The sequence below is a fragment of the Ranitomeya variabilis genome, chromosome 6, assembly GCF_051348905.1.
Source record: "Ranitomeya variabilis isolate aRanVar5 chromosome 6, aRanVar5.hap1, whole genome shotgun sequence".
Taxonomy (NCBI): Eukaryota; Metazoa; Chordata; class Amphibia; order Anura; family Dendrobatidae; genus Ranitomeya; species Ranitomeya variabilis.
In genome coordinates this window covers 6,952,578-6,979,955 of record NC_135237.1, presented here as the reverse complement: position 1 = coordinate 6,979,955, position 27,378 = coordinate 6,952,578, and the positions used below count along the sequence as shown (strand labels likewise).

Here is a 27,378-nt window from a genome sequence, read left to right as displayed (position 1 = left end):
GATCGGACGACCAAATAAAGTTCTGAACTTTATTCAGCGACCAGCGACATAACAGCAGGATCCAGATCGCTGCTGCGTGTCAAACTAAACGAGATCGCTAGCGAGGACGCTGCAACGTCACGGATCGCTAGCGATATCGTTACAAAGTCGTTTCGTGTGAAGGTACCTTTAGACTCATCCCACCTACCCCCTGACCTGTGGATGATGACCTGAACCACAGATGTGGTTATAAAGAAGGATTTCTGTTGTCCTGCAAGGAGATCCAGAGACTCTTTGCAAAACCACAGCCAGGAACACTCTACAGGATAGCTGCCAGATCAAGGCTCCATCATGAGGGACACAGATTTATCATTCTACTGGATGCCAGCTTAAAGGACCACAGCCCCAGCTGAAAGAACACAGATCTGCTCTATTGACCATCACTGAACCCATGGATATGCTGGGGATAGTCAGGATTTGGTCCCACTGGTCACCTGCCTACATAGAGATGTTTGGAGAAGCCAGGTTGTGACCCTCTGGTCACCTGGCCTTGTACCTGAATGGACTGTCATCTTTCTAAGCTTCTTGTTACATCCTCTCTGTGCGCGTGCCATAGGTGGGGTAGTCGGCCCTGGAAGCTGTGAAGTGACAGTTGCTCCGACCACAGCGAGTCAGCGGAAGGGTGAGACTCTGTAATGTGCACCATCTTGGGGTACTGTGCCGGGACTGTTCTATGTCTTATCTGCCTTATTTGTGGCTCAATAAAGTATTTCCACGCTGGTTTACCCTCAGCCTGTGTTGTCTGAGTAGTGTTATGCCCACGGTAAAAGGAGAGCGGGCGTTCGGAAGATTCCTGGTCCATGGAATCTAATGGCCAGCGGAGGAGAGCACCCACTGCCCCCTGTGTCTCCACAAGCATGAACTATCAGAGAAAAGCATGGAGATGAAGCCAAAGAGGGTAAAGGAAAAATATTTTAAAGATTTAGAGCTTTACAAAGGCTGATAAATAATTATGCGAAGTTTACTTACACTTTAAAGAGGTGAAGAGTTTGGTCAGTCTATTAGACAGGCATCCTGTGCACAAGGTGGCGGTGTTAGGACTGCATGTCTCAGTATTCGTGCTTGGGCTCACGTAACGCACCTGTGACCTGTAAGGAGAATGTGATGCCGTCATCCCCGATGCTGCACGTGTACGTCCCCTCATCTTCCTTGTGGACGGAGGAGATCAGCAGCTTCTGGAGTTTTCCTGCGGTTTCCAGCTGGAATCTCTTCGATTGTCGAATCTCTTTCCCGTCTTTATACCATAAAACCCGGACGTTTTCTTCCGAAGTCTCTGATACAAACTCTGCTGACTGCCCGGATGTCACACGCACCTCGGAGCACCTCTTACTGGTGGTGAAGTGAGGCAGAGCTGGAGGGGTCACAAAGAGGGTCAGACATGACACCATGAGACAGAGGAACTCAGAATAGGCTTAGATGCATGAGACTGTATCATTTGGGCTAGGATTAGATGCATACGGCACGTATGTAAAGATATCGCTGAGTTCGTGCCCACAGTGACAGGTGCTGAGGGCAGTGCCACCTCCACAGTAATACTGAATGTTTTCCATTTAGCGATAGGGAGGGCTCGGAGTGGGCATCTCCCTTACTTTGTGCGCTGTATATGTACAGTGTGCGTCCTCTGGGGATCTGCGCTCTGTATATGTATAGTGTACCAGGTGTGCATCCTCTGGGGTCTGCGCTCTGTATATGTATAGTGTGCCAGGTGTGCATCCTCTGGGGTCTGCGCTCTGTATATGTATAGTGTACCAGGTGTGCATCCTCTGGGGTCTGCGCTCTGTATATGTATAGTGTGCCAGGTGTGCGTCCTCTGGGGTCTGAGCTCTGTATATTTATAGTGTACCAGGTGTGCATCCTCTGGGGTCTGCGCTCTGTATATGTATAGTATGCCAGGTGTGCATCCTCTGGGGTCTGCGCTCTGTATATGTATAGTGTGCCAGGTGTGCATCCTCTGGGGTCTGCGCTCTGTATATGTATAGTGTGCCAGGTGTGCATCCTCTGGGGTCTGCGCTCTATATATGTATAGTGTGCCAGGTGTGCGTCCTCCGGGGATCTGCGCTGTGTATATGTATACTGTACTAGGTGTGCATCCTCTGGGGGCTGAGCTCTGTATATGTATAGTGTGCCAGGTGTGCATCCTCTGGGGTCTGCGCTCTATATATGTATAGTGTGCCAGGTGTGCGTCCTCCGGGGATCTGCGCTGTGTATATGTATACTGTACTAGGTGTGCATCCTCTGGGGTCTGCGCTCTGTATATGTATAGTGTGCCAGGTGTGCATCCTCTGGGGTCTGCGCTCTATATATGTATAGTGTGCCAGGTGTGCATCCTCTGGGGTCTGCGCTCTATATATGTATAGTGTGCCAGGTGTGCGTCCTCCGGGGATCTGCGCTGTGTATATGTATACTGTACTAGGTGTGCATCCTCTGGGGTCTGCGCTCTATATATGTATAGTATGCCAGGTGTGCGTCCTCCGGGGATCTGCGCTGTGTATATGTATAGTGTACCAGGTGTGCATCCTCTGGGGTCTGCGCTCTGTATATGTATAGTGTGCCAGGTGTGCATCCTCTGGGGTCTGCGCTCTGTATATGTATAGTGTGCCAGGTGTGCATCCTCTGGGGTCTGCGCTCTGTATATGTATAGTGTGCCAGGTGTGCATCCTCTGGGGTCTGCGCTCTATATATGTATAGTGTGCCAGGTGTGCGTCCTCCGGGGATCTGCGCTGTGTATATGTATAGTGTACTAGGTGTGCATCCTCTGGGGTCTGAGCTCTGTATATGTATAGTGTGCCAGGTGTGCATCCTCTGGGGTCTGCGCTCTGTATATGTATAGTGTGCCAGGTGTGCATCCTCTGGGGTCTGCGCTCTGTATATGTATAGTATGCCAGGTGTGCATCCTCTGGGGTCTGCGCTCTGTATATGTATAGTGTGCCAGGTATGCATCCTCTGGGGTCTGCGCTCTGTATATGTATAGTGTGCCAGGTGTGCATCCTCTGGGGTCTGCGCTCTATATATGTATAGTGTGCCAGGTGTGCGTCCTCCGGGGATCTGCGCTGTGTATATGTATAGTGTACTAGGTGTGCATCCTCTGGGGTCTGAGCTCTGTATATGTATAGTGTGCCAGGTGTGCGTCCTCTGGGGTCTACCCTCTGTATATGAATAGTGTGCCAGGTGTGCATCCTCTGGGGTCTGCGCTCTGTATATGTATAGTGTGCCAGGTGTGCGTCCTCTGGGGTCTACCCTCTGTATATGAATAGTGTGCCAGTTGTGAATCCTCTGGGGTCTGCGCTCTATATATGTATAGTGTGCCAGGTGTGCGTCCTCTGGGGTCTACCCTCTGTATATGTATAGTATGCCAGGTGTGCGTCCTCTGGGGTCTGCGCTCTGTGTATGTATAGTGTGCCAGGTGTGCGTCCTCTGGGGTCTACCCTCTGTATATGTATAGTATGCCAGGTGTGCGTCCTCCGGGGATCTGTGCTGTGTATATGTATAGTGTGCCAGGTGTGCGTCCTCTGGTGTCTGCGCTCTGTATATGTATAGTGTGCCAGGTGTGCGTCCTCTGGTGTCTGCGCTCTGTATATGTATATATATTCCCTGACAGCAAGCGGCTTGGATGGTAAACATATCATTCATTCCCTGAACTGAAATATCCTGCATGTCTATTGCTCCATTCCCTGACAGCAAGCGCCCTTGGATGGTATCTGAGTCATTCTATCTTCGGCATTGAATCCTGCATATATCTATATATGTTAGTCATCTTATTATGCATTTGTTTGTGTTTATAGATATTTAAAGGGAACCTGTCACCTGAATTTGGCGGGACCAGTTTTGGGTCATATGGGCGGGGTTTTCGGGTTTGATTCACCCTTTCCTTACCCGCTGGCTGCATGCTGGCCGCAATATTGGATTGAAGTTCATTTTCTGTCCTCCGGAGTACACGCTTGCGCAAGGCAATATTGCCTTGCGCTGGCGTGTACTACGGAGGACACAGCATGAACTTCAATCCAATATTGCGGCCAGCATGCAGCCAGCGGGTAAGGAAAGGGTGAATCAAACACCCGAAAACCCCGCCCATATGACCCAAAACCGGTCCCGCCAAATTCAGGTGACAGGTTCCCTTTAACTCACTTCTGCTTGTCCCTATGTGAAGAGATCACATAACTGTTTCAAAGGGGTTTATGATCCATGTAGACCTGGACATTTGTTTATCTGATCACTACATTTATTGTGTCCTGCTGTCTCAACGGAGTTAGATTGATTGGTAATTAGAGGGGGAGAGAAAAAAAAAAAAAGTGAGATCTAAGAGCTAGCCTTCTATAAATGCAGACATAGCTTGGGGATGCATTCGTGCAGGGGTGCATTCGTGCACTATTATTCGTGTAGTTTTATTCAAAGTATTTTTTTTCTAAGTATTCAGCAGTTATAACATGGCAGTTAGACAGGGCAGGAGACAGGTAAGAAAAACTAAACCTATTCCCTATTCACTTGAAACAGAACAAATACTTACCATATGTATCTGTATAATCTATATCCTGGCTGCTGCATTCACTCACATTCACCGCCCTTGCATAAACTCTTTAAACTCCATCCATATCGGCCCCTCTGTCCTTGCCTCTCCTATGTATAGCACTCATGCTCTGTTCACATTGCTTAACAGCGCAGATCCATTCAGTCCCACCATCCAACACAAGAGACGCTCTCACAAATCACTTAACCATCTGCTCACTCTTTCTATCCTCCTTCTCCTAGTCGCTGGAGACATCTCTCCAAACCCCGGCCCCCCCATGTTATAGTCAGTCAAACCTCCCAACTGCTACACTCAGAAACCCCTCTAACCTTATTAATATTCCATGCATGCCTTATCTCTTTCAATTGTGCTCTTTGGAATTCTCGCTCTGTGTGTAATAAACTCTCCTTCACCCATGATTACTTCCTTTCTAAGGCTCTTAATCTCCTGGCTCTTACTGAAACCTGGATCCAGCAGTCAGACACCACCGCTGCTGCTGCTCTCTCATATGGTGGACTACACTTTTCTCATACCCCAAGATCAGACAACAGGGCAGGTGGAGGCTTTGGTCTGCTCCTTTCACCCAAATGTACCTTCAAAGTTATCCCCCAAGTACCCTCACTTGTCTTCCCTTCCTTTGAGGTCCATGCTGTCAGACTATACGTCCCCTTCACCATGCGAGTGGCGGTGGTGTATCGTCCTCCAGGCCCCTCTCATCAGTTCCTGGATCACTTTGCCACCTGGCTTCCACACTTTCTCTCCTGTGACACCCCCACCCTTATCATGGGTGATTTCAACATCCCCATTGCTTCTCCCCTCTCCCCATCTGCTTCTCACCTTTTATCTCTAACCTCCTCTTTCGGCCTCTCGCAGCATACTAAATCTCCAACGCATGAAGATGGAAACTCCCTTGACTTGGTCTTCTCCTGGCTTTGCTCAGTGGATGATTTCACAAACTCCCCTCTCCCGCTCTCTGACCACAACCTTCTTTCATTCTCTATCAAGAACTGCCATCCCGCTCAGGTCACCCCCACTTTCCACACTTACAGAAACATACAGGCCATTAACACCCAGAAACTTATGAAGAACTTGCAGTCCTCATTGGCCCCAATCTCCTCCATCTCATGTCCTGATTCTGCTCTGAAGCATTACAATGAAACCCTGCAAAGTGCCCTGGATGAAGCTGCTCCTCCTATACATAGAGCAACTCGACACAGACGGCGACAACCGTGGCACACGCTGCAAACACATTTCCTGCAGCGGTGCTTCAGGTGCGCCGAACGTCTGTGGAGAAAATCTAATCTACCCGAAGATTTCATCCATTATAAGTTCATGCTAAAAACATACAACTCTGCCCTTCACCTCTCCAAACAAACCTATTTCAACACCCTCATCACCTCACTGTCCAATAACCCTAAACGTCTCTTTGACACTTTCCAGTCCCTACTCAACCCAAGAGAGCAGGCCCCAACCACAGATCTCCACGCTGACGATCTGGCCAATTACTTCAAAGAAAAAATTGACCACATTCGACAGGAAATCATCTCCCAATCTCTTCATACCAGGCACTGTCCTCCCTCCCCCACTGCATCTAGTTCACTCTCTGGCTTTGAACCAGTTACAGAAGAAGAAGTAAGCAGGCTCCTTGCATCTTCTCGCCTGACCACTTGCACCAGTTACCCCATTCCGTCACATCTCCTCCAGTCCCTTTCCCCGGCTGTCACCTCTCACCTAACAAAAATATTCAACCTTTCCCTCACTTCCGGTATTTTTCCCTCCTCATTTAAGCATGCCATCATACATCCATTACTTAAAAAACCCTCCCTCGACCAAAACTGTGCCGCTAATTATAGACCTGTCTCTAATCTTCCCTTCATCTCTAAACTCCTGGAACGCCTGGTCCACTCCCGTCTTACCCGCTATCTCTCAGATAACTCTCTTCTCGACCCTCTTCAATCTGGCTTCCGCTCTTTACACTCTACTGAAACTGCCCTCACTAAAGTCTCTAATGACCTACTAACAGCTAAATCTAATGGTCACTACTCCATGCTAATGTAAGGAGGTTGCTTTCCCTGCTCCTTGCCTGGAACCACATAGTCCGACAGCTGGGTTGTTGGGGGGAAGACGTTCTGCCCTGGACAGAGGGGACCAGGGGACTGCTGGGAAGAGAGAGGGGAGTGGTCAGAAAAGAGCAGGAGAGCAGAGAGAAGGCAGCGCGCCAAAGAGAGGGCAGGCTGCAGCGCCGTGCTCCCCTAAAAGTAGTGCTCCCCATGAGGGCACTGAGGCTGAGATACCCACCAGAGTGAAGGCTGGATGTGGGGGTGTAGTTTTGGAAGCCTCCTGAATCAGAGACAGTGACTGTGAAGCCCTGATGACCGCAGTGACAAGCAAAGATCCCTGAGTGTGATAAGTAACTGCCCAGTGTGTGTGTGACAGCGTTATTACAGAGAGACTGTCAGCCTGGTACACAGAGGCTCCTGCAGCAGCGACGGAGGCTGTGCTATTTCCTGGTTCCAGTTTCACTTTGAGAAGAACAGGCTGCAGAGACTTAACCCCGGACTTTCCAGGAGACACAGAAAAGACCAGAATCTCAAGCCCTGCTGGTGACTGTATCCATGTTGGAAAAAGGACCCTCCAGTCAGGATCTCCCTGGGCTGATAAGTTACCAGAACACTCGTTAACCCTTTTGATTCCGCTTAATTTACTGTTTACTGTTTGACTCCATTAACCCCCTGTTTACTCCCTGCGAGGAGAATTTTACCCCTGTTAATAAATTCCCCTCAACAGTTGGTCTGTCTGTTCCGTGGTGACATACTCAGTACCTGCATTCTATTACTCTAATTCTCTTGGATCTTTCTGCAGCATTCGACACTGTGGATCATCAGCTCCTCCTCACTATACTATGCTCCGCTCCATCGGCATCAAGGACACCTGTCATGATCTCCATGGCCAGAGAACTAGCATAAGCCTCAATAGGAACAAGCTCTTGGAAGATGTAACTATACTGACCATGAACTAAACCTACCGCATCATCTAGAAGTAGCCAGGTAGCATGTCCTACTTTTTATCCCTATATGCCCAGCGCCGGCCGGAGAACTAAATAATGCTAGCAGAGGGAAATATAAGACCTGACTCACCTCTAGAGAAATGCCCAAAAAGGAGACAGAGGCCCCCCACATATATTGGCGGTGATATGAGATGAAACAACAAACGCAGCAGGAAAATAGTTTTAGCAAATTTGAGGTCCGCTTTCTAGATAGCAGAAGACAGAAAGCATACTTTCATGGTCAGTAGAAAACCCTAACAAAACACATCCAGAAATTACTTTAGGACTCTGGCATTAACTCATAACACCAGAGTGGCAATTCCTGATCAACAAGAGCTTTCCAGACACAGTAACGAAACTGCAGCTGTGAACTGGAACCAAAATACAAAAACAAAACATGGACGAATGTCCAACTTATCTAGTAGATGTCTGGGAGCAGGAACAAGCACAGAGAGGCTTCTGATAACATTGTTGACCGGCAAGCATCTAACAGAGAAGCCAGGTTATATAGCGACACCCAGATCTAATCAGAACAGGTGAACAGGGAAGATGATGTCACAAGTTCAATTCCACCAGTAGCCACCGGGGGAGCCCAGAATCCAAATTCACAACAGTACCCCCCCCTCAAGGAGGGGGCACCGAACCCTCACCAGAACCACCAGGGCGATCAGGATGGGCCCTATGAAAGGCACGAACCAGATCAGAGGCATGAACATCAGATGCAGTGACCCAAGAATTGTCCTCCTGGCCGTATCCCTTCCACTTGACCAGATACTGGAGTCTCCGTCTGGAAACACGGGAGTCTAGGATTTTTTCCACAACGTACTCCAACTCACCCTCAACCAACACCGGAGCAGGAGGCTCAACGGAAGGCACAATCGGTGCCTCATACCTGCGCAATAACGACCGATGAAAAACGTTATGAATAGAAAAGGATGCAGGGAGGTCCAAACGGAAGGAAACAGGGTTAAGAATCTCCAATATTTTATACGGACCGATGAACCGAGGCTTAAACTTAGGAGATGAGACCCTCATAGGGACAAAACGAGAAGACAACCACACCAAATCTCCAACACAAAGCCGAGGACCAACACGACGGTGACGGTTGGCAAAAAGCTGAGTCTTCTCCTGGGACAACTTTAAATTGTCCATCACCTGCCCCCAGATATGATGCAATCTCTCCACCACCGCATCCACTCCAGGACAATCCGAGGATTCCATCTGACCGGAGGAAAATCGAGGGTGGAACCCCGAATTACAGAAAAACGGGGACACCAAAGTGGCAGAGCTGGCCCGATTATTGAGGGCGAACTCCGCCAATGGCAAAAAAGCAACCCAATCATCCTGGTCAGCAGACACAAAACACCTCAGATATGTCTCCAGGGTCTGATTAGTCCGCTCGGTCTGGCCATTAGTCTGAGGGTGAAAAGCAGACGAAAAAGACAAATCTATGCCCATCCTAGCACAGAATGCCCGCCAAAATCTAGACACAAATTGGGTTCCTCTGTCAGAAACGATATTCTCAGGAATACCATGCAAACGAACAACATTTTGAAAAAACAGGGGCACCAACTCGGAAGAAGAAGGCAATTTGGGCAGGGGAACCAAATGGACCATCTTAGAAAAACGGTCACACACCACCCAGATGACAGACATCTTCTGAGAAACAGGCAGATCTGAAATAAAATCCATCGAGATGTGTGTCCAAGGCCTCTTAGGAATAGGCAAGGGCAACAATAATCCACTAGCCCGAGAACAACAAGGCTTGGCCCGAGCACAAACGTCACAAGACTGCACAAAGCCTCGCACATCTCGTGACAGGGAAGGCCACCAGAAGGATCTTGCCACCAAATCCCTGGTACCAAAAATTCCAGGATGACCTGCCAATGCAGAAGAATGTACCTCAGAGATGACTCTACTGGTCCAATCATCAGGAACAAACAACCTATCAGGCGGACAACGATCCGGTCTATCCGCCTGAAACTCCTGCAAGGCCCGCCGCAGGTCTGGAGAAACGGCTGACAAGATAACTCCCTCCTTAAGAATACCTGTGGGGTCAGAGTTGCCGGGTGAATCAGGCTCAAAACTCCTAGAAAGGGCATCCGCCTTAACATTCTTAGAACCCGGTAGGTACGATACCACAAAATTAAACCGAGAGAAAAATAATGACCAGCGCGCCTGTCTAGGATTCAGGCGCCTGGCGGTCTCAAGATAGATCAAATTTTTGTGGTCAGTCAATACCACCACCTGATGTCTGGCCCCCTCGAGCCAATGGCGCCACTCCTCAAACGCCCACTTCATGGCCAAAAGCTCCCGATTCCCAACATCATAATTCCGCTCAGCGGGCGAAAATTTACGGGAAAAGAAGGCACAAGGCCTCATCACGGCGCAGTCAGAACTTTTCTGCGACAACACTGCCCCAGCCCCGATCTCAGAAGCGTCGACCTCAACCTGAAAAGGAAGAGTCACATCAGGCTGACGCAACACAGGGGCAGAAGAAAAACGGCGCTTAAGCTCCTGAAAGGCCTCCACAGCATCAGGGGACCAATTAGCAACATCAGCACCCTGTCTAGTCAAATCGGTCAATGGCTTAACGACATCCGAAAAACCAGAAATAAATCGACGATAAAAGTTGGCAAAGCCCAAAAATTTCTGAAGACTTTTAAGAGAAGAGGGCTGCGTCCAATCACAAATAGCTTGAACCTTGACAGGATCCATCTCAATGGAAGAGGGAGAAAAAATATATCCCAAAAAGGAAATTCTCTGAACCCCAAAAACGCACTTAGAACCCTTGACACACAGAGAATTAGACCGCAAAACCTGAAAAACCCTCTTAACTTGCCGGACATGAGAGTCCCAATCATCCGAAAAAATCAGAATATCATCCAGATACACTATCATAAATTTATCCAAAAAATCGCGGAAAATATCATGCATAAAGGACTGGAAGACTGAAGGGGCATTAGAAAGACCAAAAGGCATCACCAAATACTCAAAGTGGCCCTCGGGCGTATTAAATGCGGTTTTCCACTCATCCCCCTGCCTGATCCGCACCAAATTATACGCCCCACGGAGATCAATCTTAGAGAACCACTTGGCCCCCTTTATGCGAGCAAACAAATCAGTCAGCAACGGCAATGGGTATTGATATTTAACCGTGATTTTATTCAAAAGCCGATAATCAATACATGGTCTCAACGAGCCGTCTTTTTTTGACACAAAGAAAAAACCGGCTCCTAAGGGAGATGACGATGGACGAATATGTCCCTTTTCCAAGGACTCCTTTATATATTCTCGCATAGCAGTATGTTCAGGCACAGACAGATTAAATAAACGACCCTTTGGGTATTTACTACCCGGAATTAAATCTATAGCACAATCGCACTCACGGTGCGGAGGTAGTGAACCCAGCTTGGGTTCTTCAAAGACGTCACGATAATCAGACAGGAACTCAGGGATTTCAGAGGGAATAGATGATGAAATGGACACCAAAGGTACGTCCCCATGAGTCCCCTTACATCCCCAGCTCAACACAGACATAGCTCTCCAGTCAAGGACTGGGTTGTGAGACTGCAGCCATGGCAATCCCAGCACCAAATCATCATGTAGATTATACAGCACCAGAAAACGAATAGTCTCCTGGTGATCCGGATTAATACACATAGTCACTTGTGTCCAGTATTGTGGTTTATTATTAGCCAATGGGGTGGAGTCAATCCCCTTCAGAGGAATAAGAGTCTCCAAAGGCTCGAAATCATACCCACAACGATTGGCAAAGGACCAATCCATAAGACTCAAAGCGGCGCCAGAGTCGATATAGGCGTCCGTAGTAATAGATGACAAAGAGCAAATCAGGGTCACAGACAAAATAAATTTAGACTGTAAAGTGCCAATGGGAACGGATTTATCAAGCTTTTTAGTACGCTTAAAGCATGCTGATATAACATGAGTAGAATCCCCACAATAGAAACACAACCCATTTTTCCGTCTAAAATTCTGCCGCTCGCTTCTGGACAGAATTCTATCACACTGCATGTTTTCTGGCGTCTTCTCAGTGGACACCGCCAGATGGTGCACTGGTTTGCGCTCCCGCAGACGCCTATCGATCTGAATGGCCATTGTCATGGACTCATTCAGACTTGCAGGCACAGGGAACCCCACCATAACATCCTTAATGGCATCAGAAAGACCCTCTCTGAAAGTAGCCGCCAAGGCACACTCATTCCACTGAGTAAGCACAGACCATTTACGGAATTTTTGGCAGTAAATTTCAGCTTCATCTTGCCCCTGCGATAGGGACATCAAAGTTTTTTCTGCCTGAAGTTCCAAATGAGGTTCCTCATACAGCAAGCCCAAGGCCAGAAAAAACGCATCCACATTGCGCAACGCAGGATCCCCTGGTGCCAATGCAAAAGCCCAATCTTGAGGGTCGCCGCGGAGCAAGGAAATCACAATCCCAACCTGCTGTGCAGGGTCTCCAGCAGAACGAGATTTCAGGGACAAAAATAACTTACAATTATTTCTAAAATTCTGAAAGCTAGATCTATTCCCTGAGAAGAATTCCGGCAAAGGAATTCTCGGCTCTGATACCGGAGCATGAACAACAAAATCTTGCAAACTTTGTACTTTCGTGACGAGATTATTCAAACCTGCAGTTACACTCTGTAGATCCATTATAGACAGGTGAACATAGAGCCATTCAAAGATTAGAAGGAGAGAGAAAAAAAAGAAAGACTGCAGCATAGACAGACTGGCAAGTGATCCAATTAAGAGCACACTAACTACTAGAGAAAAAAAAAAAAAAAAAAAAAAAAATTTTCAGCAGACTTCTTATTTCTCTCCTTTCTCAGCCAAGGATTTTAACCCTTTAGTCGGCCGGTCAAACTGTCATGATCTCCATGGCCAGAGAACTAGCATAAGCCTCAATAGGAACAAGCTCTTGGAAGATGTAACTATACTGACCATGAACTAAACCTACCGCATCATCTAGAAGTAGCCAGGTAGCATGTCCTACTTTTTATCCCTATATGCCCAGCGCCGGCCGGAGAACTAAATAATGCTAGCAGAGGGAAATATAAGACCTGACTCACCTCTAGAGAAATGCCCAAAAAGGAGACAGAAGTCCCCCACATATATTGGCGGTGATATGAGATGAAACAACAAACGCAGCAGGAAAATAGTTTTAGCAAATTTGAGGTCCGCTTTCTAGATAGCAGAAGACAGAAAGCATACTTTCATGGTCAGTAGAAAACCCTAACAAAACACATCCAGAAATTACTTTAGGACTCTGGCATTAACTCATAATACCAGAGTGGCAATTCCTGATCAACAAGAGCTTTCCAGACACAGTAACGAAACTGCAGCTGTGAACTGGAACCAAAATACAAAAACAAAACATGGACGAATGTCCAACTTATCTAGTAGATGTCTGGGAGCAGGAACAAGCACAGAGAGGCTTCTGATAACATTGTTGACCGGCAAGCATCTAACAGAGAAGCCAGGTTATATAGCGACACCCAGATCTAATCAGAACAGGTGAACAGGGAAGATGATGTCACAAGTTCAATTCCACCAGTAGCCACCGGGGGAGCCCAGAATCCAAATTCACAACAGACACCATTCTCTCTTGGTTCTCCTCCTATTTCTCTGACCGATCCTTCACTGTATGTTTTGCTGGTTCCTCCTCCTCTCACCTTCCCCTTACTGTTGGGGTTCCTCAAGGATCAGTCCTAGGCCCCCTCCTCTTCTCTTTGTATACTGCCCCTATTGGACAAACAATCAGTAGATTTGGTTTCCAGTACCATCTCTATGCTGATGACACCCAATTATACACCTCTTCTCCTGTTATCACGCCGACCTTTTTAGAAAACACCAGTGATTGTCTTACCGCTGTCTCTAACATCATGTCCTCCCTCTATCTGAAACTGAACCTGTCAAAAACTGAACTCCTCGTGTTCTCTCCCTCTACTAACCTACCTTTGCCTGACATTGCCATCTCCGTGTGCGGTTCCACCATTACTCCCAAGCAACATGCCCGCTGCCTTGGGGTCATCCTTGATTCCGAGCTTTCATTCACCCCCCACATCCGATCACTGGCTCGCTCTTCTTATCTGCATCTCAAAAATATTTCTAGAATTCGCCCTTATCTTACTTTCGACTCTGCAAAAACTCTTACTGTCTCACTTATTCATTCTCGTCTGGACTATTGTAACTCTCTACTAATCGGCCTCCCTCTTACCAAACTCTGCAATCTGTCCTGAATGCTGCTGCCAGGATCATATTCCTCACCAACCGTTACACCGATGCCTCTACCTTGTGCCAGTCATTACACTGGCTACCCATCCACTCCAGAATCCAGTACAAAACTACTACCCTCATCCACAAAGCACTCCATGGCTCAGCACCACCCTACATCTCCTCTCTGGTCTCAGTTTACCACCCTACGCGTGCCCTCCGCTCCGCTAATGACCTCAGGTTAGCATCCTCAATAATCAGAACCTCCCACTCCCGTCTCCAAGACTTTACACGTGCTGCGCCGATTCTTTGGAATGCACTACCTAGGTTAATACGATTAATCCCCAATCCCCACAGTTTTAAGCGTGCCCTAAAAACACATTTGTTCAGACTGGCCTACCGCCTCAACGCATTAACCTAACTATCCCTGTGTGGCCTAATAAAAAAATAAAAAATAAATAAATAAATAAAAATAAATAAATAAAAAACAATCAGGTTCCTTGCATCGTGTTCTCATACACTTTATGCAGTTAATAGCCTCTGTGTCTGTACTGCTACATACTTAGGCTGATAACTGGTTCATGCAGCTTTACATGAACACCCGAGCCTTACACTATGGCTGGTCCAAATAACTAAAGCAATTGTTACCATCCACCTCTCGTGTCTCCCCTCTTCCTCATAGATTGTAGCTTGCGAGCAGCAGGGCCCTCATTCCTCCTGGTATCTATTTTGAACTGTGATTTCTGTTATGCTGTAATGTCTATTGTCTGTACAAGTCCCCTCTATAAGTTGTAAAGCGCTGCGGAATATGTTGGCGCTATATAAATAAAATTATTATTATTATTATTATTAGTGTGCCAGGTGTGTGTCCTCTGGGGTCTGCGCTCTGTATATGTATAGTGTGCCAGGTGTGCATCCTCTGGGGTCTGAGCTCTGTATATGTATAGTGTACCAGGTGTGCATCCTCTGGGGTCTGCGCTCTGTATATGTATAGTGTGCCAGGTGTGCATCCTCTGGGGTCTGCGCTCTGTATATGTATAGTGTGCCAGGTGTGCGTCCTCTGGGGTCTGCGCTCTGTATATGTATAGTGTACCAGGTGTGCATCCTCTGGGGTCTGCGCTCTGTATATGTATAGTGTGCCAGGTGTGCGTCCTCTGGGGTCTGCGCTCTGTATATTTACAGTATGCCTGGTGTGCATCCTCTGGGGTCTGCGCTCTGTATATGTATAGTGTACCAGGTGTGCATCCTCTGGGGTCTGCGCTCTGTATATGTATAGTGTGCCAGGTGTGCGTCCTCTGGGGTCTGCGCTCTGTATATTTACAGTATGCCTGGTGTGCGTCCTCTGGGGTCTGCGCTCTGTATATGTATAGTGTGCCAGGTGTGCATCCTCTGGGGTCTGCGCTCTGTATATGTATAGTGTGCCAGGTGTGAATCCTCTGGGTCTGCGCTCTGTATATGTATAGTGTACCAGGTGTGCATCCTCTGGGGATCTGCGCTCTGTATATGTATAGTGTACCAGGTGTGCATCCTCTGGGGTCTGCGCTCTGTATATGTATAGTGTGCCAGGTGTGCGTCCTCTGGGGTCTGCGCTCTGTATATTTACAGTATGCCTGGTGTGCATCCTCTGGGGTCTGAGCTCTGTATATGTATAGTGTGCCAGGTGTGCATCCTCTGGGGTCTGAGCTCTGTATATGTATAGTGTGCCTGGTGTGCATCCTCTGGGGTCTGCGCTCTGTATATGTATAGTGTGCCAGGTGTGCATCCTCTGGGGTCTGCGCTCTGTATATGTATAGTGTGCCAGGTGTGCATCCTCTGGGGTCTGCGCTCTGTATATGTATAGTGTGCCAGGTGTGAATCCTCTGGGTCTGCGCTCTGTATATGTATAGTGTGCCAGGTGTGTGTCCTCTGGGGTCTGCGCTCTGTATATGTATAGTGTGCCAAATGTGCATCCTCTGGGGTCTGCGCTCTGTATATGTATAGTGTACCAGGTGTGCGTCCTCTGGGGTCTACCCTCTGTATATGAATAGTGTGCCTGGTGTGCATCCTCTGGGGTCTGCGCTCTGTATATGTATAGTGTGCCAGGTGTGTGTCCTCTGGGGTCTGCGCTCTGTATATGAATAGTATGCCAGGTGTGCGTCCTCTGGGGTCTGCGCTCTGTATATGTATAGTGTACCAGGTGTGCGTCCTCTGGGGTCTACCCTCTGTATATGAATAGTGTGCCTGGTGTGCATCCTCTGGGGTCTGCGCTCTGTATATGTATAGTGTGCCAGGTGTGCATCCTCTGGGGTCTGCGCTCTATATATGTATAGTGTGCCAGGTGTGCATCCTCTGGGGTCTGCGCTCTGTATATGTATAGTGTACCAGGTGTGTGTCCTCTGGGGTCTGCGCTCTGTATATGAATAGTATGCCAGGTGTGCATCCTCTGGGGTCTGCGCTCTGTATATGTATAGTGTGCCAGGTGTGTGTCCTCTGGGGTCTGCGCTCTGTATATGTATAGTGTGCCAGGTGTGCGTCCTCTGGGGTCTGCTCTCTGTATATGTATAGTGTGGCAGGTGTGCGTCATCCGGGTCTGCACTCTGTATATTGTGGTCCAGTGAACCATGTTACAGCCAGGGGGTGCTGTGCGTGCGCTTCAAGATGCGCTTGGAGGCATAATTATGATGGTGAATTAGGGATTGGCATTGTTGTAAATGGCCAGTATGTGTCGCAGAGGTGCTTTGCGCTGTAAGCCCAAAATGATATGGTTATGCTGGGACTTATAGTTCCATAAGTGTTGTGCTTACTTATAAGGGAGGGCTTGTAGGGCTAGTTTGAAGAGCTGGGCGGGTCGAACTAACCACACACACACACACACACACACAAACTCCCACCTATGGCAGTGGTTACAGCTACATAATGTGACCAGGGTTTGGTCACACGGTGGAGAGTGTATGGACCTGGAAGCCTGCGTGTTGGAATGTCCTGGGATGGACTGTAGTCCTGGAAGCACCTGGTGAGACCATGGACTGATGGCCTGTGTGTTGAAAGTGCCTGTTACTGGCCGTATCTGAAGAGCCTGTGACAGCTTCTGTGTTGGGGAAGCTACAGTTCCTTCTGCGGGTCGGGACTATCCAAGGAGCCCTGGTCACAAGGACGGTGATCCCTGTGAGGCAGCTTTTCCCTGGGAACCAGCACTGACAGAAGTCAGTGTGTGGAGCCGGAGCTCCTGTAAGGTAACTCCAGATAACAGGGGGTTACGGTCAGAGACGTATCTGCCATTGGAACAAACTGTCGGTGGATAATGTGTTCCATTGATGTAACTAATGAACTGTAATGAACTGTTCATGGTGCGGATTATGAAGTTTAATAAACCAGAATAGACTTTTTATGTGGTGAAACCATGCCTGAGTGCTTTAATCCCATGCCAAGCGAGTGTCCCCCAACCCACTCAGGTAGCGCTATCTCACATTAGGTGCGAGACTGCGGGCAACGGTTCAGAAAGCACGTGTGAGGTGTTTGCTGTGGCTCGGTGGGGTCACAAAGAATACAAGCATCTGGCTGTAACTCGGCGGGATTACAAAGCGTTGCTGTGGATCGGTGGGTCCACGAAGTCTGCGGTGCGGAGCCGTGCCAAGCCTTGTGGAGAGGAGCTGCAGTTGCAGCAAGGGGTTCCGCAGCAGCCGGAGCTACAGAGGCAGCATCAGCGGATTACGATCAGCACACGGAGATGCTGGTGGTTTGTGACTGCAGCAGGAGCTGGTGAGGTGTCATAAAAACATTGTTGGTCCAGATCGTGCAAACTCTTAAAGGGCTAGTGCAAGCCCAGAGACAAATTGGTGTACTGTGCAAACTGGGGCACCAGAGACATGTACCCCAGGGATGGGGTGGTGTCCCTAAAAGGGGTGGAGTTCCAAAAAAGGGGGCGGTAACCCAAACAGGGATGGTTGCCAAAAAGAGGGGCGGAGTCCCAAAAGGGAGTAGTTGCCGAAAAAAGGGTGGGGTCCCTAAAGGGGGGTGGTGATCCTTAAGGGGCGGAGTCCCAAAAGGGGGCGGTAACCAAAAATAGGGGTGGTAACAAAAAGAGAGGCGGTGGCGAATGCACCATTGGACAGTAGCGGGGAGCAAGATAGTTCACATCCTATGTAGGTCCAATCTGTGCTGTGGATTGCTTGACCAATAAATAGTCCCAGGAAATGGTAGTTACCCAAAAAGGGGTGGAGCCTCCCAAAGTTAAAGAGGTGATACAGATGGACGGTTGCCAGGGACAATGGTACTATGCATGTCCAATCTGCCATAAGAACTACCCTTCTGGCCAGAGGCTACGTGGGTGTGTTCTGGAGTTAGACGCAGAGATAGAGGATGTATTTGGTCTGGTCGATTCAGGGAGCTCAGTGACCCTGGTAAAGTCTGCAGAGGATCAATTTGTAAGGTCTGAAAAGATCGAGGTCACCTGCATCCATGGGGACACTAAGGTGTATTCAGTGACCCGGGTGCACCTCGACACGGTCAGGGGCTATACAAATCTTGAGACTGCCATAGTCCCAAACCTACCCTGTCCAGTGATAGTAGGCTGGGACTCTAAGTTATTCTCAGTCTTATGGGAGGAGGTCGTTCCTCTACAGCAAGAGGATGGAAGTCTCTATTACTGTTGCGGGGGCATACATTAATATAGTAATACCTCCCAAAATTGATGGGTCAGACATCGGGTTGACCAGTGGGAAGGGAGCATCTGCCCAACTTACTGACATGATGTCACCTGACGTGTACCCCAAGATGACTGTTAGTGATGTGGTAAATAAAACCTGTGGAGCTGACACCCGGTTAGAAAGCAACAGGAAGGTTCACCATACTGTGGGGTGTAACAGACTCCGGGGGTGACTGACGTGTCATTACCAGTAGCAACCGCTAGGACTGAGTACAATTGTGTGCTGACAGAAGCACTGACACAGTGGAACGACAGTGCTCCACAAGGTGACGTCAGGATGACGGTGGTAGCCATACCAGAACATATGACCGGACAGAAGTGTGGGTCTGACCAATTCTGGGACTTGGCAGAGGTGACCAAAGGTGTGACCGTTGAAGACGAGGAAGCTCCAGGATTGGGGTCCGACATTGTTAGAAATGGGGACCGCTGGTTCCAGGATGACCGATCGGGTGGTGGTGACTCCCATTCAGACAGTGACGAAAGCGTAAAAAAGTGCAGTAAAGCTGACTCGATTACAAGTGGCAAGTCTTCCTCCCATCGCCGGAGACATAAAAGAGGCAAAGGGGCTGAACAAATTGCACCCTCTGAAAAGATTGATAAAGAGGAGGTCCAGGATCTCGCCAATGAGTTGTCTCTTGAGAAACAAAAGATGACAGATTTACAGGTCGAGTTAAGGCATCTGAGACAAGTGGCTGAGAACAGGGTGGATGAGCTGGAGAAGGAAGTCTCTGAGCTCAGAGGTCACCTGTCAACGTGGCAAAGTGTGAGTAAGGCCTTAAGGGAAGATGTAGAAGTGCTCAGAGAAGCTTTAGGAGGAGATGCTGGTCACAGTCTTACAGCGGCAGTACCAGAGTGGTAACGAGGTGAAGCTGCCAATGCCCATCCTGGCCAGGGGCCAGGAAGAGTGTAAAGCGGAGGAAGAGTTGGCGCTAAAAGCAGAGCATGACAGTCACCTGGTCGTGGCAGATGTCTTGATGGAAAGGTCAGAGGTAAAACGGGAGCCGTCTGTCCATGAAGACAGTGAGACCTCGCTCTTCAAGTGCATGATAGATGTACCCGAAGACGTGCAAGAAGCCTGTACCAGTGAGGATGTGCATAAGGCCTTTAAAAAAGCAGTAGAAGCATGTAGTGTGAACTGGTCACCAGAGACGAAACAGTTGGTGATACTGTTGACTAGTGAAGTCACAGTGAAGCGGGTAGCTATCCTGAAGGATATGCACCTACAATGTCTCCACACGAAACAGATGATCCTGTTGAGAAATAGGGAAGCCGCTCGACGCTCATAGTCAGCTGGGCTTTGTGGAAGAATATCGTTCAAGTACCCAGAAATCTGATGGGGAAAGTCATTGGAAGATTTGGAAAAGTGATGCAGGACCTGGTGAATAGATCCGGTGTGGCAAGAGTGAGGATTCCGGATGATGGTGAAGTCCAGGTAGCTGGTGAGGATGGAATGATTCCATTTGTCGTAATTGGCTCAGTAGAAAGCCTTAGGAACATTCGAATGCTTCTTGAATACCGGGTGACATACCTGAAGGAGATAGAGCAGCTAAGACTGGACCGGCTGCAGGTTAATAAACAGCTGCAGAATATAAGATGGCGAACACTTTCAATCCGGGGTCTGGAGATGTGAAAAGATACGTTAAACAATAGAAGAGTTCAAAGTACTGACTCCTCTGTTAGCTCAGGGCTGAGTGACCCAGGCGGGAGACCCGGTAGCAGACGTACAGTACAGACCAAGAGTTTGGACACACCTTCTCATTTAAAGATTTTTCTGTATTTTCATGACTATGAAAATTGTACATTCACACTGAAGGCATCAGAACTATGAATTAACACATGTGGAATTATATACTTAACAAAAAAGTGTGAAACAACTGAAATTATGTCTTATATTCTAGGTTCTTCAAAGTAGCCACCTTTTGCTTTGATGACTGCTTTGCACACTCTTGGCATTCTCTTGATGAGCTTCAAGAGTTAGTCACCGGGAATGGTTTTCACTTCACAGGTGTGCCCTGTCAGGTTTAATAAGTGGGATTGCTTGCCTTATAAATGGGGTTGGGACCATCAGTTGTGTTGTGCAGAAGTCTGGTGGATACACAGCTGATAGTCCTACTGAATAGACTGTTAGAATTTGTATTATGGCAAGAATAAAGCAGCTAAGTAAAGAAAAATGAGTGGCCATCATTACTTTAAGAAATGAAGGTCAGTCAGTCTGAAAAATTGGGAAAACTTTGAAAGTGTCCCCAAGTGCAGTGGCAAAAACCATCAAGCGCTACAAAGGAACTGGCTCACATGAGGACCGCCCCAGGAAAGGAAGACCAAGAGTCACCTCTGCTTCTGAGGATAAGTTTATCCAAGTCACCCGCCTCAGAAATCGCAGGTTAACAGCAGCTCAAATTAGAGACCAGGTCAATGCCACACAGAGTTCTAGCAGCAGACACATCTCTACAACAACTGTTAAGAGGACACTTTGTGCAGCACACCTTCATGGTAAAATAGCTGCTAGGAAACCACTGCTAAGGACAGGAAACAAGCAGAAGAGACTAGTTTGTGCTAAAGAACACAAGGAATGGACATTAGACCAGTGGACATCTGTGCTTTGGTCTGATGAGTCCAAATTTGAGATCTTTGGTTGCGTGTCTTTGTGCGACGCAGAAAAGGTGAACGGATGGACTCTACATGCCTGGTTCCCACCGTGAAGCATGGAGGAGGAGGTGTGATGGTGTGGGGGTGCATTGCTGGTGACACTGTTGGGGATTTATTCAAACTTGAAGGCATACTGAACCAGCATGGCTACCACAGCATCTTGCAGCAGCATGCTATTCCATCCGGTTTGCGTTTAGTTGGACCATCATTTATTTTTCAACAGGATAATGACCCCAAACGCACCTCCAGGCTGTGTAAGGGCTATTTGACCAAGAAGAGTGATGGAGTGCTACACCAGATGACCTGGCCTCCACAGTCACCAGACCTGAACCCAATCGAGATGGTTTGGGGTGAGCTGAACCGCAGAGTGAAGGCAAAAGGGCCAACAAGTGCTAAGCATCTCTGGGAACTCCTTCAAGATTGTTGGAAGACCATTCCCAGTGACTACCTCTTGAAGCTCATCAAGAGAATGCCAAGAGTGTGCAAAGCAGTCATCAAAGCAAAAGGTGGCTACTTTGAAGAACCTAGAATATGACATAATTTCAGTTGTTTCACACTTTTTTGTTAAGTATATAATTCCACATGTGTTAATTCATAGTTTTGATGCCTTCAGTGTGAATGTACAATTTTCATGGTCATGAAAATACAGAAAAATCTTTAAATGAGAAGGTGTGTCCAAACTTTTGGTCTGTACTGAAGTAACCAAGAGTCAGATTCAAACCAGACAGTAGACTTGACTGGACGGTGGACTCATGACCGCAATAACAGTGCGAGGCGGCCATGGAAAGAAAGGTCACGTGAAGGAGTACACTTAGAAAGTGGGTTGACTAAAAAGGGTCTGGTGACACAGACATATGGTGACTCAAGGGTTGAATCCCAAGACCGACAAACTGACCGCTGGGGGCAGGGGAAGCCTAACAAAGGTGTGATGCTGAATGACGCCCACAACCAACTGAGATGGTTCACTCGACTTGTAGGGCAAGGTGACATGGGTACCCGGTATCGGGACCCCTGGTTTATGTCAAGTGTTCAACCCCTTAAGTTTGAACAGAGGGAGAGGGTATGTGGTGCAGTGACCCGTGTTACAGCCAGGGGACGCTGTGTGTGCGCTTCAGGATGCACTTGGAGGCATAATTATGATGGTGAATTAGGGATTAGCATTGTTGTAAATGGCCGGTATGTGTCGCAGAGGTGCTCTGCGCTGTAAGCCCAAAATGATATGGTTATGCTGGGACTTATAGTTCCACAAGTGTTTGTTGTGTTTACTTATAATAGAGGGCTTATAGGGTTAGTTTGAAGAGCTGTGCGGGTCGAACTAGCCACACACAGAGACACACACACACCACCTATGGGAGTGGTTACAGCTGCATAATGTGACCAGGGTGTGGGTCACATGGTGGAGAGTGTATGGACCTGGAAGGTTCAGAGTGTGAGTCCTGGAATAGCCTGTGTGTTGGAATGTCCTGGAGTGGACTGGAGTCCTGGAAGCACCTGGTGAGACCATGGACTGATGGACTGTGTGTTGGAAGTGCCTGAGACTGGACTTCCTGAAAAGCACAAGGAGAGGCCGCAACTGCAGAGCCTGGGTGTCACGGGGCAGTAATAGGAAAACAGGAGATGAGGAATCTGGGCCCCTGGACTGTCCCTCAGGCTAGGGGGAGCCCTGTCTTTCCTTAACTTGGGGGTACCCAAGTCACCGACCTGTCCCTATCTTCTGTTAAACCCTGATACACACCCCCAACCCCCACCCCGGGAGGTGAACCGTGTAAACAGCACCACAAAGCAAATAAACAGAATTAAACAATATGAGTAGTGTTGAGCGATACCGTCCGATACTTGAAAGTATCGGTATCGGAAAGTATCGGCCGATACCGGCAAAGTATCGGATCCAATCCGATACCGATACCCGATACCAATACAAGTCAATGGGACTCAAGTATCGGACGGTATTCCTGATGGTTCCCAGGGTCTGAAGGAGAGGAAACTCTCCTTCAGGCCCTGGGAACCATATTAATGTGTAAAAGAAAGAATTAAAATAAAAAATATCGCTATACTCACCTGTCCGACGCAGCCGGGACCTCAGCGAGGGAACCGGCAGCGTTGTTTGTTTAAAATTCGCGCTTTTACTTGGTTACGTGAGGTCCCGGCTTGTGATTGGTCAGGGCGGCCATGTTGCCGGGACGCGGACCAATCACAGCAAGCCGTGACGAAATTACGTCACGGCTTGCTGTGATTGGTCCGCGTCCCGGCAACATGGCCGCCATTAACCAATCACAAGCCGTGACGTCACGGGAGGCTGGACATGCGCGTATTTTGAAAAGCGCGCGTGTCCAGCCTCCAGTGACGTCCCGGCTTATGATTGGTCACGGCGCCATGTTGCCGGGACGCGGACCAATCACAGCAAGCCGTGACGAAATTACGTCACGGCTTGCTGTGATTGGTCCGCGTCCCGGCAACATGGCCGCCATTAACCAATCACAAGCCGTGACGTCACGGGAGGCTGGACACGCGCGTATTTTAAAAAGCGCGCGTGTCCAGCCTCCAGTGACGTCCCGGCTTGTGATTGGTTAATGGCGGCCATGTTGCCGGGACGTCACTGGAGGCTGGACACGCGCGCTTTTCAAAATACGCGCATGTCCAGCCTCCCGTGACGTCCCGGCTTGTGATTGGTTAATGGCGGCCATGTTGCCGGGACGTCACTGGAGGCTGGACACGCGCGCTTTTCAAAATACGCGCATGTCCAGCCTCCCGTGACGTCACGGCTTGTGATTGGTTAATGGCGGCCATGTTGCCGGGACGCGGACCAATCACAGCAAGCCGTGACGTAATTTCGTCACGGCTTGCTGTGATTGGTCCGCGTCCCGGCAACATGGCCGCCCTGACCAATCACAAGCCGGGACTTCACGTAACCAAGTAAAAGCGCGAAATTTAAACAAACAACGCTGCCGGTTCCCTCGCTGAGGTCCCGGCTGCGTCGGACAGGTGAGTATAGCGATATTTTTTATTTTAATTCTCTTTTTTACACATTATTACATTAATGTTGTTGCGATACCCGATACCCGATACCACAAAAGTATCGGATCTCGGTATCGGAAATTCCGATACAGCAAGTATCGGCCGATACCCGATACTTGCAGTATCGGAATGCTCAACACTAAATATGAGGGTATGTGCACATGTCCGGATTTCTTGCAGAAATATCCTGAAGAAAACCGGAAATTTTCTGCATGAAATCCGCATTTTTTTTTGCATTTTTTTTCCGTTTTTTTCGCGTTTTTTTAGCATTCTGCAAGCGTAATTAGCTTGCAGAATGCTAAAGTTTTCCAAGCGATCTGTAGCATCGCTTGGAAAACTGACTGACAGGTTGGTCACACTTGTCAAACATAGTGTTTGACACGTGTGACCAACTTTTTACTATAGATGCAGCCTATGCAGCATCAATAGTAAAAGATAGAATGTTTAAAAATAATGAAAAAAATAAAAAAAATGGTTATACTCACCTGCAGGCGTCCGTTCCTATAGATGCCGGTGTGGTTCAGGACCTTCCATGACGTCGCGGTCACGTGAGCGGTCACATGACCGGTCTCGACCAATCACAAGACAGTGACGTCATCGCAGGTCCTTCACCGCACACCAGCTTTAGAAATCGAAGCGGCCGCATGCAGCTGAGAGGTGGGAAGACATCGAAGGTGAGTATATGGCTATTTTTTATTTTAATTATTTTTTTTTTTACCAATTATATGGTGCCCAGTCCGTGGAGGAGAGTCTCCTCTCCTCCACCCTGAGTACCAACCGCACATAATCTGCTTACTTCCTGCATGGTGTGCACAGCCCCGTGCGGGAAGTAAGCAGATCAATGCACTCCTAGGTGTGCGGAATCCCCTGCAATTCCGCATTTTAATGAACATGTTGCTTTTTTTTCCGCTATGCGATTTTTTCGCGGAAAAAAAGGCTACATTTGCACAAAAAATGCGGAATACACTGAAAATAATGGGAGGCATATGTTAGCGTTTTTTTCGCGTTTTTATCATGTTTTTATAGCGAAAAAACGCGAAAAAAACGCGAAAAATACTGAACGTGTGCACATGGCCTGAGAGTAAGGGGAACACAATACCAAAAGGTGAATGCACAATCTACAAAGGGACAAAGTAACAAAAACTCAGCACTTAGCTTGTGCAACCTACAGCTAAACTCAACACCACAGATAGCACAGCGGCAGGACTCCAAACACCAGACCTGGCTAACACCAGGAAGCTGCTCCTGCTAGGTTAGTCTCCAGAAAGGACCTGTATCACCAACAGTCAGCTGATGCACCAGGTCACCAGCAACATCAGCTGACCCAGTAACACCAGGTTGCCAACTGCATTTAACCCCCAATGGTCTGAAAGGAAAAAAAGTTTTAGTAACATAGTAACATAGTTAGTAAGGCCGAAAAAAGACCTTTGTCCATCCAGTTCAGCCTATATTCCATCATAATAAATCCCCAGATCTACGTCCTTCTACGGAACCTAATAATTGTATGATACAATATTGTTCTGCTCCAGGAAGACATCCAGGCCTCTCTTGAACCCCTCGACTGAGTTCGCCATCACCACCTCCTCAGGCAAGCAATTCCAGATTCTCACTGCCCTAACAGTAAAGAATCCTCTTCTATGTTGGTGGAAAAACCTTCTCTCCTCCAGACGCAAAGAATGCCCCCTTGTGCCCGTCACCTTCCTTGGTATAAAGAGATCCTCAGCGAGATATTTGTATTGTCCCCTTATATACTTATACACGGTTATTAGATCGCCCCTCAGTCGTCTTTTTTCTAGACTAAATAATCCTAATTTCGCTAATCTATCTGGGTATTGTAGTTCTCCCATCCCCTTTATTAACTTTGTTGCCCTCCTTTGTACTCTCTCTAGTTCCATTATATCCTTCCTGAGCACCGGTGCCCAAAACTGGACACAGTACTCCATGTGCGGTCTAACTAGGGATTTGTACAGAGGCAGTATAATGCTCTCATCATGTGTATCCAGACCTCTTTTAATGCACCCCATGATCCTGTTTGCCTTGGCAGCTGCTGCCTGGCACTGGCTGCTCCAGGTAAGTTTATCATTAACTAGGATCCCCAAGTCCTTCTCCCTGTCAGATTTACCCAGTGGTTTCCCGTTCAGTGTGTAATGGTGATATTGATTCCTTCTTCCCATGTGTATAACCTTACATTTATCATTGTTAAACCTCATCTGCCACCTTTCAGCCCAAGTTTCCAACTTATCCAGATCCATCTGTAGCAGAATACTATCTTCTCTTGTATTAACTGCTTTACATAGTTTTGTATCATCTGCAAATATCAATATTTACTGTGTAAACCTTCTACCAGATCATTAATGAATATGTTGAAGAGAACAGGTGCCAATACCGACCCCTGCGGTACCCCACTGGTCACAGCGACCCAGTTAGAGACTATACCATTTATAACCACCCTCTGCTTTCTATCACTAAGCCAGTTACTAACCCATTTACACACATTTTCCCCCAGACCAAGCATTCTCATTTTGTGTACCAACCTCTTGTGCGGCACGGTATCAAACGCTTTGGAAAAATCGAGATATACCACGTCCAATGACTCACCGTGGTCCAGCCTATAGCTTACCTCTTCATAAAACTGATTAGATTGGTTTGACAGGAGCGATTTCTCATAAACCCATGCTGATATGGAATTAAACAGTTATTCTCATTGAGATAATCCAGAATAACATCCTTCAGAAACCCTTCACATATTCTACCAACAGTAGAGGTTAGACTTACTGGCCTATAATTTCCAGGTTCACTTTTAGAGCCCTTTTTGAATATTGGCACCACATTTGCTATGCGCCAGTCCTGCGGAACAGACCCCGTCGCTATAGAGTCCCTAAAAATAAGAAATAATGGTTTATCTATTACATTACTTAGTTCTCTTAGTACTCGTGGGTGTATGCCATCCGGACCCGGAGATTTATCTATTTTAATCTTATTTAGCCGGTTTCGCACCTCTTCTTGGGTTAGATTGGTGACCCTTAATATAGGGTTTTCATTGTTTCTTGGGATTTCACCTAGCATTTCATTTTCCACCGTGAATACCGTGGAGAAGAAGGTGTTTAATATGTTAGCTTTTTCCTCGTCATCTACAACCATTCTTTCCTCACTATTTTTTAAGGGGCCTACATTTTCAGTTTTTATTCTTTTACTATTGATATAGTTGAA

The 27,378-nt window shown here is 47.8% G+C and overlaps 1 protein-coding gene across 1 annotated transcript in view; it reads right to left on the bottom strand.

The window, feature by feature from the left end:
- OBSCN (obscurin, cytoskeletal calmodulin and titin-interacting RhoGEF) overlaps positions 1 to 27,378 on the bottom strand; it is an 860,705-nt gene that overhangs the window by 695,198 nt on the left and 138,129 nt on the right. Inside the window, exon 7 of the mRNA XM_077269354.1 lies at positions 1,121 to 1,390. Coding sequence (XP_077125469.1) covers positions 1,121 to 1,390 — 270 coding nt within the window. The remainder of the gene's footprint in view (positions 1 to 1,120; positions 1,391 to 27,378) is intronic.